We start from the raw sequence: 14,973 nt of genomic DNA, 5'->3' as shown, positions 1-14,973 counted from the left end.
AAAAAAAAAAAAAAAAAAAAAATAGCCCCGTGTGGTGGTGTGTGCCTGTAATCCCAACTACTCAGAAGACTGAGGTGGGAGGATCACTTGAGCCTGGGAAGTGATGGTTGCAGTGACCTGACATTGCAGCCACTGCACTCCAGACTGGGTGACACAGTGAGACTTTGTCTCAAAAAAGAAGGAAGCAAGGGATGGAGGGAGGGAAGAACCCCACCTTTATCCCTACATTTCCCCTACTGTTCTGTGGTTGTTTTTATGTTGATTCCAACAGGCTGGTTATGGTTTTTCTCTTGCCATTACTTCTTTTTTTTTTTTTTTTTTTTGAGATGGAGTTTCACTGTTGTCTACCAGGCTAGAGTGCAATGGCGCAGTCTCGGCTCACTGTAACCTCTGCCTCCTAAGCTCCAGTGATTCTCTTGCCTCAGCCTCCCAAGTAGCTGGGATTACAGGCGCCTCCCACTATGCATGGCTAATTTTCATATATATATATATATATATATATATATATATATATTTTAGTAGAGACAGGGTTTTGCCATGTTGGCCAGGCTGTCTCGAACTCCTGACCTCAGGTGATCCACCTGCCTTGGCCTCCCAAAGTGCTGGGATTACAGGTGTGAACCACCATGCCCAGCCAGGACAACTTCTAATTGCCATGTGCAGTATGTTCAAAGCCAGGTAACTCCTCATTGTAGACAAACTATGTAACTGCCCAGAGCAGCACTTATAAACTAGCCTATAGTAAAAAAGAAAGAAAGAAATCCTAAGATATGTATGGAGGCCAGGTGTAGTGGCTCACACCTAGAATCCCAGCACTTTGAGAGCCCAAGGCAGAAGGATCACTTGAGACCAGCCCAGACAACATAGGGAGACCCCGTCTCTACAAAAAAAATTTTTTTATAATTAGCTGGGTTCGGTAGTCCTAGATGTTTGGGAAGCTGGGGCTTGAGCATCACTTGAGCCCAGGAGTCCAAGGCTTTATTGAGCTCTGATTGCATCACTGCACTTTAACCTGGGTGACAGACCCAGACCATGTCTCTAAACAAAAATAAACTAAAACACTTATGGAGCCACAACAGACTCTGAATATCGAAAGCAATCTTGAGTAAAAAGAACAAAGCAGGAGGCATCACAGTACCTGATTTCAAAATCCAGTACTAAGCCGTAGTAATCAAGACGCATGGTAATAGCATAAAAACAGACATGTTAGACCAATGGAACAGAGTAGAGGGCACAGAAATAAATCTACACATTTCACAGTCAATTGATTTTCAGCAAAGATGCCAAAAACAATGTGAAATGGAGTCTCTTCAATGAATGGTATTAGAAAAACTGGATATCCACATACAGAAGAATGAAATTAGACTATCAGCTTACACCATATACAAAAATCAACTCAAAATGGACTAGATTTTTTTTTTTGAGACTGAGTCTCACTCTATTGCCCAGGCCGGAGTGCATTGGCACCATGTTGGCTCACTGCAATCTCTGCCTCCTGGGTTCAAGCAATTCTCCTGCCTCAGCCTCCCAAGTAGCTGGGATTACAGGTGCCCACCACCATGCCCAGTTAATTTTTGTATTTTTAGTAGAGACAGGGTTTCACCATGTTGGCTGGGCTGGTCTCGAACTCCTGACCTCAGGTGATCCACCTGCCTTGGCCTCCCAAAGTGCTGGGATTACAGGCATGAGCCACCATGCCAGGCCTGGATTAGGTTTAAACATAAAACCTAAAATTATAAAATTACTAGAAGAAAACATAGGAGAAAAGGTCCATGACATTGTTCTAGACAATAATTTTTGTATATGATTCCAAAAGTACAGGCAACAAAAACAAAAATAGACAAATGGTATTACATCAAACTAAAACGCTTCTTCATGATTTCACTCATACGTGGAATCCAAAGAAGTCAAACTCATAGATGCAGAGAGTGTAGAATGGTGGTTAGTAGAGGCTGGGGATGGGTAGATTGGGGCGATATTGGTCAAAGAATACAATTTTTCAGTTAGGAGAAATAAGTTCAAGAACTCTATTATACATCACGATGACTATAACTAATAACACATTATATACTTGAAGATTGCTGAGAGCAGGCTTTAAGTGTTCTCACCACACACAAAAAAATGATATATGAGGTGGCTGGGCACAGCCACTCACGCCTGTAATCCCAGCACTTTGGGAGGCTGTTGGAAATGGGTTTATAACATCGGGAAAAATGCACACCGAGACAATGGGTCACTCAGCAAGGCTAGCTTACTTCCTGCAGGAAGGGTGCAACTTGGCAGCAGCCTTGCCATGACAACACACCTGAACAAAGGAGACAGGGACATTTATAACTTTCATAACCTGGTGCAATCGCTCTACTGCTTTGTCCAGTCTCCATTGGCCGGAACAGGACCTCACATTCAAGCTTGACCTGATTGGCTAAAAACTTGGAAATTTTCTAGAGGTAAAGGCAGAGGAGAACAAAGGAAAAGAGGAAGTGACTTGAGGAATGCTTAGAGAAGCGACAACATTTCCAAATATGGAAGGGGAATAAGCTATGACCTAAGACTTGCCTGGGCTTGTCCAGGAATGTCAGGGCAACTAGCTAGGTTAAAGTGTAAGGACTAAGAACACGGGATGCACTTGCTTCTTTTTTATGACCAGCAGCTACTTTAAGATTATTAGCAAAAGCTTTAGAGTAAATTAACCTTTGAAGAAACTATTATTTATTCATAATGGACTAAGAGAAAAGCTTTAAAAAGGAAACTTGTATTTATTCTTATTTCCTACAGAGGCCACGGTGGGTGGATCACCTGAGGTCAGGAGTTCAAGATCAGCCTGGGCAATGTGGCAAAACCCTGTCTCTACTTAAAAATACAACAATTAGCCAGGCGTTGTGGTGCGCACCTGTAATCCCAGCTTCTAAGAGGAGCTGAGGCAGGAAAATTGCTTGACACCTGGGAGGTGAGGTTGCAGTGAGCCAAGATCATGCACTGTACTGCAGCCTGAGAGAGCGAGACCATTACAAAAATATATGTGTGTGTGTGTGTGTGTGTGTGTGTGTGTGTGTGGAAATGCATGCTTTAATTAGTTGGATCTAGCCATCCACAATGTATAAATATATCAAAACATCATGTTGTACACCACACATATACAGTTTTGGTCAACTCAATGTTATAAGTAGAATTTTCAATGCTGCAAAAGAGGTAGCACACAAATACAAATTTCTTCAGCAAGGCAATTTATTTCTATAGAAGGTTGTGGCTCACAGATGGAACAATGGCAAGCACACAGCTGGACAAGGAGGGGAAGGGGTACTTATGCCTGACAGGGGTCACCCCTACTGCTGTGTCATTCCCCTATTGGCTAGGGTTAGACAGCACAAGCTAGACTAATCCTGATTGGCTACTTTAAAGAGAGCAGGGATCAGAGCTGGAGTGGCAGGGTGGGTGGTTTGGTGAGAAGGACGGTTCTGGGCAGGTCAGAGCAGGTAGCCAGGGGTGACCTAGGTCAAAGAAGGTGACCAGAGCAGGTCACTGGAGCAGGTGACCAGAGCAGGTGACTGGGATGAGTCAGGACGATGGAGCTGGGGGCTGGGGGAACAGATGTGAACTACTGATTAGAACCAGTGGAGAAGGCTGTTTACTGGAACTACAAGGAGGTTAAACTTTAAAATAAAAAAAGAATAAGAGAGCTGAACATACTGACATAGTGATTCTTTGAAGATAAACTTAGGGTTCACTATATCTAATATCAATTAAGAAAAAGAGCATTTTGGCCAGCGTGGTGGCTCATGCCTGTAATCCCAGGACTTTGGGGGTCCCAGGTGGGCAGATCACTTGAGGTCAGGAATTTGAGATCAGACTGGCTAAATGGCAAAACCCCGTCTTTACTAAAATACAAAAATTAGGCCAGGCGTGGCGGCTCATGCCTGTAATCCCAGCACTTTGGGACACCGAGGCAGGCAAATCACGAGATCAGGAGTTCGAAACCAGCCTGACCAACATGGTAAAACCTCGTCTCTACTAATCCCAAAGTCCTGGGATTACAGGCATGAGCCACCATGCTGGCCAAAATGCTCTTTTTCTTAATTGATGTTAGATATAGTGAACCCTAAGTTTATCTTCAAAGAATCACTATATCAGTATGTTCAGCCCTCTTCTTTTTTTTTTTTTTTTTTTTTTTTGAGACAGAGTTTCACTCTTGTTACCCAGACTGGAGTGCAATGGCGCGATCTCACCTCACCGCAACCTCCGCGCCTCCTGGGTTCAGGCAATTCTCCTGCCTCAGCCTCCTGAGTAGCTGGGATTACAGGCACGCACCATCATGCCCAGCTAATTTTCTGTTTTTTTAGTAGAGACGAGGTTTCACCATGTTGACCAGGATGGTCTCGATCTCTTGACCTCGTGATCCACCTGCCTTGGCCTCCCAAAGTGCTGGGATTACAGGCGTGAGCCACCGCGCCCGGCTAGCCCTCTTATTCTTTAATTTTTTATTTTAAAGTTTAACCTCCTTGTAGTTCCAGTAAACAACCTCTACTAAAAATACAAAAATTAGCCAGGCATGGTGGTACATGCCTGTAATCCCAGCTACTCAGGAGCATAAGGGCAGGAGAATTGCTCGAACCCAGGAGGTAGAGGTTGCAGTGAGCCAAGATTGTGTCACTGCAGTCCAGCCTGGGCGACAGAGTGAGACTCCTCTCAAAAAAAAAGAAAGTCCCAACCGTCTAATCAGGCATTTGTCTTTCTAATGACCAGTCCCATCCTGAAGCTATCTGTCAATCTTCAGCATACTAAAAGATATAACTTTGGAGATTCCAAAGATTTTAAGAGTTGTTATATTTTACAATATCGCAATGGAGTAACAGGGTCAAGATTTATCCTCTGGGCCAGATGTGGTGGCTCACGACTGTAATCCTACCACTTTAGGAGGCCAAGGAGGGTGGATCACTTGAAGTCAGGAGTTCAAGACCAGCCTGGCAAACATGGTGAAACCCCATCTCTACTAAAAATACAAAAATTAGCCAGGCGTGGTGGCATGTGCTTGTATTCCCAGCTACTTGGGAGGCTGAGACAGGAGAAATGCCTGAATCCAGGAGGCGAAGGTTGCAGTGAGCCAAGATTGTGTGCCACTGCACTCCAGCCTGGGCAACAGAGTAAGACTCTGTTTAAAAAAAAAAAAATATATATATATATATATATGTATATAATGTATATATATAATGTGTATATATATATACATTATATACATATATATATATATACATTATATACATATATATATACACATTGTAAAAATATATATATATATATATATATATAAAATGTATCCTCTAATCCAAAACAACGACAGTTACCTTTTCCCAAAAGGATTATTGAGAACAATTCACAGAGCTCACCTAGGGAGGGGCAGCAGTTTCTCCCTAGGAAAAATTAATTTCTTAAAATTCAGTGCCTGGACACAGTGGCTTACGCCTATAATTCTAGCACTTTAGGAGGTCAAAGAGGGCAGATCACTTGACATCAGGAGTTTGAGACCAGCCTGACCAACATGGGGAAAACCCATTTCTACCAAAAATACAAAAATTAGCTGGGCGTGGTGCATACCTGTGGTCCCAGCTACTTGGAAGTGGGAAGTGGGAGGATCACTTGAGCATGGGAGGTGGAGGCTGCAGTGAGCCTAGATCGAGCCATTGTACTCCAGCCTGGGCTCCAAAAAGAGGGAGACTCTGTCTTAAGAAAAAAAAAAAAAAAAAAAGAACAGGTAACAGGTGTGATGCCTCATGCCTGTTATTGTAACACTTTTGGAGTCTGAGGTGGGAGGAATGCTTGAGTTCAAGAGTTCAAGACTAGCTTGAGCAAAATAACAAGACCTTAGCTTTACTAAAAATTTAAAAAATAGGCCAGGCATGGTGGCTCACGCCTGTAATCCAAGCACTTTGGAGGCCAAGGCGGATGGATCACCTGAGGTTGGGAGTTCAAGACCAGCCTGACCAACATGGTGAAACCCCATCACTAAATTAAAAAAATAAGGCCAAGGGGGGTGGATCACGAGGTCAGGAGTTTGAGACTAGCCTGGCCAACATAGTGAAACCCTATCTCTACTAAAAATAAAAAAATTAGCTGGGCGTGGTGGCATGCACCTATAGTCCCAGCTACTCGGGAGGCTGAGGCAAAAGAATTGAAGGGAGGTGGAGATTGCAGTGAGCTGAGACTGTGCCACTGTACTCCAGCCTGGGTGACAGAGTGAGACTCCGTCTCAATAATAATAACAATAATAAACTGGGTGTGGTGATGCGTGTTTGTAATTCCAACTACTTGGGATGTTGAGGCAGAAGGATTGCTTAAGGCTGGGAGATTGAGGCTGCAGTGAACTATGATTGCACCATTGCATTCTAGCCCTGGGTGACAGAATGAGATTCTGACTCAAAAAAAAGAAAGAAAAATCTTAAATCAATAACCTAGCTTTGCAACTTGAGGAACTTGGAAAAGGATAAACTATACCCAGCCGGGCGGGGTGGCTCACATCTATAATCCAAGCACTTTGGGAGGCCAAGGTGGGCGGATCACCTGAGGTCAGAAGTTCAAGACCAGCCTGACCAACACAGAGAAACCCTGTCTCTACTAAAAATACCAAATTAGCTGGGCATGGTGACACATGCCTGTAATCCCAGCTACTCAGGAGGCTGAGGCAGGAGAATCGTTTGAACCTGGGAGGCGGAGATTTCGGTGAGCCAAGATCATGCCACTGCACTCCAGCCTCCGCAACAAGAGTGAGACTCCCTCTCAAAAAAAAAAAAAAAAAAAAAAAGAATAGGCTGGGCACAGTGGCTCACACCTGTAATCCCAGCATTCTGGGAAGCCAAGGTGGGCAGATCATGAGCTTAGGAGTTCGAGACCAGCCTAACCATCATGGTGAAACCCTATCTCTATTAAAAATACCAAAATTAGGCAGGCATGGTGGCGCTTGCCTGTAATCCCAGCTACTCAGGAGGCTGACACAGGAGAATCGCTTGAACCAGGGAGGCGGAGGTTGCAGTGAGCTGAAATCATGCCACTGCATTCCAGCGTGGGGGACAGAGTGAGATTCTGTCTCAAAAAAAAAAAAAATTAGAGCAGGCTGGGTGCAGTGGCTCATGCCTATCATCCCAGCACTTTGGGAGCTTGAGGAGGGAGGATTGTTTTGAGTCTAGGATTTGACACCAGCCTGGGCAACAAAGTGAGACCCTGTCTCTACAAAAAATAAAAAAATTATCCGAATGTGATGGTGTGCGCCTTTAGTCCCAGCTGTCCAGGAGGCTGAGGCAGGCGGATCCCTCAAGCCAAGGAGGTTGAACTATGATAGTGCCATGACATGACACTCTAGCCTGAGCACCAGAGCAAGACATGGGCTCGGGGGGAAAAAAAAAAAAAAAAAAAAAAAAAAAGTAAATAAGTAAAATAGAGCAAATAAATAGAGCAAATCACCAAAACAAAAAATTGGTTCTTCCATAAAAATCAAATTAGCAAACCTTTCCCTAGATTGACTAAGAAAACAAAGAGAAGACTCAAATCTCTAACATCAGAAATAAAAGGGAGGGCATTACTGCCAATTCTACAGAAATAAAAAGGAGTATAAGAGGATATTCTGAATTATATGCCACCAAATTGGATAAGCTAGATGAGATGGAAAAAGTCCTAGAAACACAAAAGCTACTAAGACCAAATCACAAATAAATGGAAAATCTGAATAGACCCTAGCTAGTAAGGAGAATGAATCAATAATAAAAAAGAAACTTCCCAGCTGGACATGGTGGCTCACACCTACAATCCCAGCACTTTGGGAGGCCAAGGCGGGCGGATCACCTACAGTCATGAGTCCAAGACCAGCCTGGCCAACATGTGAAACCCTGTCTCTGCTAAAAATACAAAATTAGCCAAGAATGGTGGTGCATACCTGTAATCCCAGCTACTTGAGAGGCTAAGGCAGGAGAATGGCTTGAACCCGAGAAGGCGGAGGTTGCAGTGAGCCAAGACGGCACCGCTGCGCTCCAGCCTGGGCAACAAGAGTGAAATTCCATCTCAAAAAAAGAAACTTCTTTGGGCCAGGTGGTTTTGCAGGTAAATTCTACCAAACTGGAGAGCTGATATACTCCTGAGAGAGAAGAGTGAAGCTATCTTGCTGACCTTGCCAGCCAAAAGCAAACTACTTCTGGTGGGCCTTATTGACAGGTCTGAAGAAATAATCATTTGCCAGATCATAGCTGCATTCCAAGAACCAGGGGATGTGTTAATTTGTTCAAGCAATGAAACCACATCTGGTACAGAAGCTGTGATTGGAGTTAGTACCTAGTTAAGCTTACAATAATCCAGTCATTCTCCAAAATTCGTCTGTATTCTTCACAGGCCAAATAGGCAAGTTGAATGAGGATATGCTTGAAATCACCACCACCGCATCTTTGAAGTTCTTGATGATGGCGTTAAATTCCTCCATGAATGGGATATTTGGTTTTTACTATTTTCCTAGGTAGAGGCAGTAGTGGCTCCTATTTGACCTTTCCCATCATAGTATCCCTCATTCCACAGGTCAGGGAGCCAGTGTGGGAATTCTTCCAGCTGCTGAGTATGTATATTCCAATTATACATTTTGGAACTTGTGAAATAACCACAGGATGGGTTTCAGGACACACTGGGTTCACTGTGAGATAGGCCTGAGCTAAAGCTTTTTTGATTAATGGGTAGACCACAATGTTTTTGGTCTCCTGGAATTAATGTCAGCTCAGAGCCAGTGTCCAGCAGTTCCCTAAAGGTCTGATTATTTTCTTTTTCCCGATGCAGTTACTCTGGTACAAGGTCATAGGTCCTTTTAGGGAAGGTCAGGAAAAAAGGTAATAGTATAAATGTAGGCCAGGCACAGTGGCTCACACCTGTAATCCCAGCACTTTGGGAGGCTGAGGTGGGCGGGTCACCTGAGATCAGGAGTTGGAGACCAGCCATGGTCAACATGGTGAAACTCTGTCTCTACTACAAATACAAAAAATTAGCTAGACCTTGTGGCAGGTGACTGTAATCCCAGCTACTCAGGAGGCTGAGGCAGGATAATCGCTTGAATGCAGGAGCTAGAGGTTGCAGTGAGCCAAGATCACGCCACTGCACTCCATCTTGGGTGACAGAGCAAGACGTGTCTAAAAAAAAAAAAAAAAAAAAAAAAAATGGATCATAGACCTGAATGTAAAGTCTAAAAGTCTAAAACTCCTATAAGAACACATAAGAGAGGGCTGGGCGCGGTGGCTCAAGCCTGTAATCCCAGCACTTTGGGAGGCCGAGGCGGGTGGATCACGAGGTCAAGAGATCGAGACCATCCTGGTCAACAAGGTGAAACCCCGTCTCTACTAAAAAAATACAAAAATTAGCTGGGCATGATGGTGCATGCCTGTAGTCCCAGCTACTCGGGAGGCTGAGGCCGGAGAATTGCTTGAACCCAGGAGGCGGAGGTTGCGGTGAGCCGAGATCGCGCCATTGCACTCCAGCCTGGGCAACAACAGCAAAACCCCGTCTCAAAAAAAAAAAAAAAAAAAAAAAAAGAACACATAAGAGAAAAGAAAAAGAAAAAAAATGAATAAAAAATAAAAATAATACAGAGGAGAAAATGTTTATGACAGATAGACAATTTGCTTATACATCACACCAAAAGCACAATCCACAAAAGAAAATAGTAAATTGGACTTAGAACTTCTCTTCTTTGAAAGACGTTATTAGTAGAAGAAAAATACAAGTTATAGAATGGAAGAATATTCTTGCAAATCACTTATTTCATAAAGTTGTATTCAGCATATAGAAGAATACTCACAACTGAATAATGAGAAAATTAACACTCAATTTAAAACATATAGGCAGGCCAGGAGCAGTGGCTAATGCCTATAATCCTAACACTTTGGGAGGCTGAGGCGGATGGATCACATGAGGTCAGGAGTTCAAGACCAGCCTGGCCAATATGATGAAACCCCATCTCTACTAAAAATACAAAATTAGCCTGGCGTGGTGGCACGTGCCTGTAATTCCAGCTACTAGGAGGCTGAGGCGGGAGAATCGCTTGAACCCAGGAGGTGGAGGTTGCAGTGAGACAAGATCTCACCACCGCACTCCAGCCTGAGCAACATAGCAAGACTCTGTCTCAAAAAAAAATAAGTAAAAATAAAAATCAATGAATATCTACTCCAATAGTGCTTCTAGCTATACAGAAATAAATAAATAAAATAGAACATATGGGCAAATTATCTGAACCACAATGTCATATCAATGCAATTATTTTCCTCTTATGCAATCTAGTTGATTTGTTTTTGTTTTTGTTTTTTGAGACGAAGTCTTGCTCTGTCACCTAGGTTGGAGTGCAGTGGTGCGATCTTGGCTCACTGCAACCTCTGCCTTCCAGTTCAAGCAATTCTTCTGCCTCAGCCACCCAAGTAGCTGGGACTACAGGTGCACACCACCATGCCCAGCTAATTTTTGTATTTTGTATTTTTCACCACATTGGCCAGGCTGGTCTTGAACTCCTGACCTTGTGATCCACCCACCTCAGCCTCTCAAAGTGCTGGGATTACAGGCGTGAGCCACGACTCCTGGCCTTAATTGATTTTTTTTTTTTTTTTTTTTTTTTTTGAGACAGAGTCTCACTCTGCTGCCCAGGTTGGAGTGCAGTGGCAGAATCATGGCTCACTACAGCCTCCACCACCAAGGCTCAAACCTCACTTCATCCTCCCACCTCACCCTCCCAAGTAGCTAGGATTACAGGCTCATGCCACCATGCCTAGCTAATTAATTTTTTTTTTTTTTTTTTTTTTGGCAGTGACAGGTTTGGTCATGTTGCCTAGGCTGGTCCTGAACTCCTGGGCTCAAGTGATTTGCCATCCTCAGCCTCCAAAGTGCTGTGATTACAGACGTGAACCACTTTGCCTGGCAGATCAGTGCAAATTAACCCATGAAAAGATGTTCAAAATCATTTGTCATTATGAAAGTGCAAATTAAAACCACAATGAGATTGTTGCATACCTTTTGGAATGGCTAAAATTTAAATGATTGAGTACATCAAATGTTGATAAAGATTCAGGGTAACTGAAAGTCTCATATCCTGCTTGTGGGAATGTAAGATAGTATACCCACTTCCAAAAACAGTTTGGTATTTTATTTTATTTTACTGAGACCAAGTTTCACTGTTGTTGCCCAGGCTAGAGTACAATGCTGCGATCGTGGCTCATAGCAACCTCTCCATCCTGGGTTCAAGCAATTCTCATGCCTCAGCCTCCTGAGTAGCTGGGATTACAGGCATGGGCCACCATGCCCGGCTAATATTGTAGTTTTAGTAGAGACAGGGTTTCTCCATGTTGGTCAGGCTGGTCTTGAACTCCCGACCTCAGGTGATCTGCCACCTTGGCCTCCCAAAGTGCTGGGTTACAGGCGTGAGCCACCGCACCCAGCCTGGTAGTTTATTTTTTAAATTGAACATTGACTACCTTTAGACTTAGCCATTCCAAACTTAGGTATTTATTCCAGAGAAATGAAAGCATATGTCTATATAATAACTTGTGCATGAATGTTTACAGCAGCTTTATTTGTAATAACCCAAAACCAGAAAACAGTCCATGCCATGTCATGGAAAAACACTCAATGATAAAAAAGCATCAACTATTTATATATGCAAAAGTGTAGATAAATCTCAAAACAATCATGCTAAGTGAAAGACGTGAGACAGAAGAAAGTAGATGCTGTTGGCTCCACTTATATAAAATCTAAAATATGCAAACTAATATACAGTGACAGAAGCAGATTGGTGGTTAGTGGGGATTGAGGTGGGGTCACGGAACAGCATGTGGGAGGGATTATAAAGCCACATGAAGAAACTTTTGGAGGGGGGGAAGTGGGTAAATTCATTATGTTGAAGTGGTGAAGGTTTCACAAGTATTTATGTATATGGATACTTATATATTTTTAAAATGTACATTTTAGGCCGAGCACGGTGGCTCACGCCTGTAATCCCAACACTTTGGGAGGCTGATGCAAGGCACATCATGAGGTCAGGAGATTGAGACCATCCTGGCCAACATGGTGAAGCCCCTTCTTTACTAAAAATTTTTTTTAAATTAGCTGGGTGTGGTGGCATGTGCCTGTAGTCCTAGCCACTTGGGAGGCCAAGGCAGGAGAATAGCTTGAACCTAGAAGGCGGAGGTTGCAGTGAGCTGAGATTGTGCCACTGCACCCCAGCCTGGTGACAAAGTGAGACTCGAATTTCAAAAAACAAATAAATAAAATAAAACAAAACAAAACAAATACAATAAAATGTACATTTTAGGACAGGTGTGGTGACTCCAGCCTGTAATCTTAACACTCTGGGAGGCTGAGGAGTCCAAGACCAGCCAAGGTAACATGGTGAAACCTCATCTCTACGAAAATGCAAAAATTAGCCAGCCATGGTGTATATATATGTATATATGTGTATATATATGTATCTACATATGGAGAGAGAGAGAGAGAGAGAGAGAGAGAGAGACTGGGGTCTCAGTATGTTGTCCAGACTGGTCTTGAACTCCTGGGCTGAAGTGATCTTCCTGTGTTGGCCTCCCAAAGCGCTGGGATTACAGAAGTGAGCCACTGTGTGTGGCTAGCATTCTTTCTCCCTCTGTCACCAGGCTGGAATGCAGTGGCACAATCCATAGCTCACTGTAACCTCGAACTCCTAGTCTCAAGGGACCCTCCCAAGTAGCTGGGACTAAAAGCACGCATCACCACTCCCCAGCTATTTTGTAGAGACAGGGTCTTGCTTTGATGCCTGGGCTGGTCTCAAACTCTTGGGCTCAAGTGAGCCTCTCACCTTGGCCTCCCAAATTGCTAGGATTACAGATGTGAGCCATTGTGACCAGTTTAGCTTTCCTTACACATAGGAACGCTCTCCCCCTTAATCAATTTTGTCTAATATGATTGACTTTTTTTTTTTTTTTTAAGACAGGGTCTTGGCCGGGCACGGTGGCTCACGCTGCCAGCACTTTGGGAGGCCGAGGCGGGTGGATCACGAGGTCAAGAGATCGAGACCATCCTGGTCAACATGGTGAAACCCCGTCTCTACTAAAAATACAAAAAATTAGCTGGGCATGGTGGCGCGTGCCTGTAGTCCCGGCTACTCGGGAGGCTGAGGCAGGAGAATTGCCTGAACCCAGGAGGCGGAGGTTGCAGTGAGCCGATATAGCACCATTGCACTCCAGCATGGGCAACAAGAGCGAAACTCCATCTCAAAAAAAAAAAAAAAAAAAAAGACAGGGTCTTGCTCTGTCACCCATGCTGGGTGGAGTGCAGTAGTGCAAGCTCGGTGCTCACTGCAGCCTCCTGGGTTCAAGGGATCCTCTGTAGCTGGGACTACAGGCTTGAGTTCCCATGCCTGGCTAATTTTTTTATTTTTAGTAGACAGGAGGTATCCTTATGTTGGCCAAGCTAGTCTGGAACTCCTGAACTCAAGAGATCCTCCTGCCTTGGCCTCCCAAAGCATTGGGATTACAAGCATGAGTCACTGTGTCTGGCCTGATTTTGTACTTTGAGAGAATAAAATGCAGTATAACCGTAATTGTTTGGGGTATTTTGATTCTTACGTTATTTATTTATTTATTTATTTATTTATTTATTTCATTTTCTGAAAATATAGAGATGGGGTCTCACTATGTTGACCAGGCTGGTCAACTCCTGGCTTCAAGAGATCCTCCCGTCTCAGCCTCCCAAAGTATGAGGATTACAGACATGAGCCACTGCACCGGGCCAATGTTATTTAAACACTCTACTGAATGTCCTTCAATTTCTCTTAGACAATTTCTCCCTTGAAGTGTTTAGGGAAAATGAAAGGAACTAGAATTCAAAGCAATCTAAATTCCATCTGGTTAATAGCTGTTTGATAAAAGCTCCACAGGGAACAAATGAAAACTATTGGCTGAAATTAGATATTGGTAATAGCTATAAATTTAAAACTTTTTTTCTATCCCAGTCATTCGGGTAGCACATGATTTCTCTCTTTCTCTCTCTCTTTCTTTCTTTTTTTTTTCTCCGAGTCTCACTCTTGTTGCCCAGGCTAGAGTACCCTGGCACGATCTCAGCTCACAGCAACCTCTGCCTCTGAAGTTCAAGCGATTCTTCTGCCTCAGTCTCCTGATTAACTGGAATTACAGGTGCCCACCACTGGCTAATTTTTGTATTTTTAGTAGAGACAGGGTTTCACCAGGTTGGCCAGGCTGGTCTCAAACTCCTGGCCTCAGGTGATCCACCCATCTCGGTCTCCCAAAGTGCTGGGATTACAGGTGTGAGCCACCAGGCATGGCCTTGATTTATTTCTTAAAAGGCTTTATTAATCCTGACATAAAGAGATTAATGTCAAATTGGAGCTTGTTATATCCACAGTCAGTGTCAGGTGAAATTGTCATTTGAAGTCAAAGCTACCTTAAATACAGTCAAATATTGTGAAAATGATTTCTAAAACAAACAAAAATGTACTTGGTCACAGAAAGTTTAAAAAGAAAATTGCAGCCTCTAAACTTTGAATTCACTACCTACCTCTCTGGCTCGATGGAGCTGTGCTCGCTCAATCCTGGAGATGATATCCTTTACTGAGAATGGGATCTCAAGTTTAGGGAGCACCGAAGGACCAAGAACATTTTGGGGATCTCTTCTCATGATGGTGGAATCCTTGATGTATTTTTCTGATTCATGGTCATGGTCTATCTCATTTTGCATTTTGATAAACATTTTGAAAATGTGGGTGATTTCCTTTTATTTCTTCTTTTTCATAGAATCTAGGAAAATGGGAATAAAGATATTCAGTAGGAAGCTAAGAGAGGTCTTTTCTGCTCCCAGAAGTTGTGGCATACTCAGCTACTAATTGATGGCTACCACGGTATTCCAGTCCCGTTGATGTCACAATAGATCCATTGTGACATTATCATTGATCAAACATGTAAAGAGTGCTTACTATATGCAGAGAAC

The 14,973-nt window shown here is 43.3% G+C and overlaps 1 protein-coding gene across 1 annotated transcript in view; it reads right to left on the bottom strand.

Moving 5' to 3' along the window:
* FAM186A (family with sequence similarity 186 member A) overlaps nt 1-14,813 on the bottom strand; it is a 57,120-nt gene extending 42,307 nt beyond the window's left edge. Inside the window, exon 1 of the mRNA XM_032282854.1 lies at nt 14,545-14,813. Within this exon, the coding sequence (XP_032138745.1) occupies nt 14,545-14,736 (192 nt within the window). The 5' untranslated portion in view covers nt 14,737-14,813. The remainder of the gene's footprint in view (nt 1-14,544) is intronic.
* Nucleotides 14,814-14,973: the final 160 nt, after the last annotated feature.

This window comes from Sapajus apella, unplaced genomic scaffold (genome assembly GCF_009761245.1).
Source record: "Sapajus apella isolate SASKATOON/1434 unplaced genomic scaffold, GSC_monkey_1.0 scaffold2, whole genome shotgun sequence".
NCBI classification, from domain to species: Eukaryota; Metazoa; Chordata; class Mammalia; order Primates; family Cebidae; genus Sapajus; species Sapajus apella.
The sequence above is the reverse complement of the archived record's forward strand: the minus strand, read 5'-3'. Positions and strand labels throughout refer to the sequence as shown.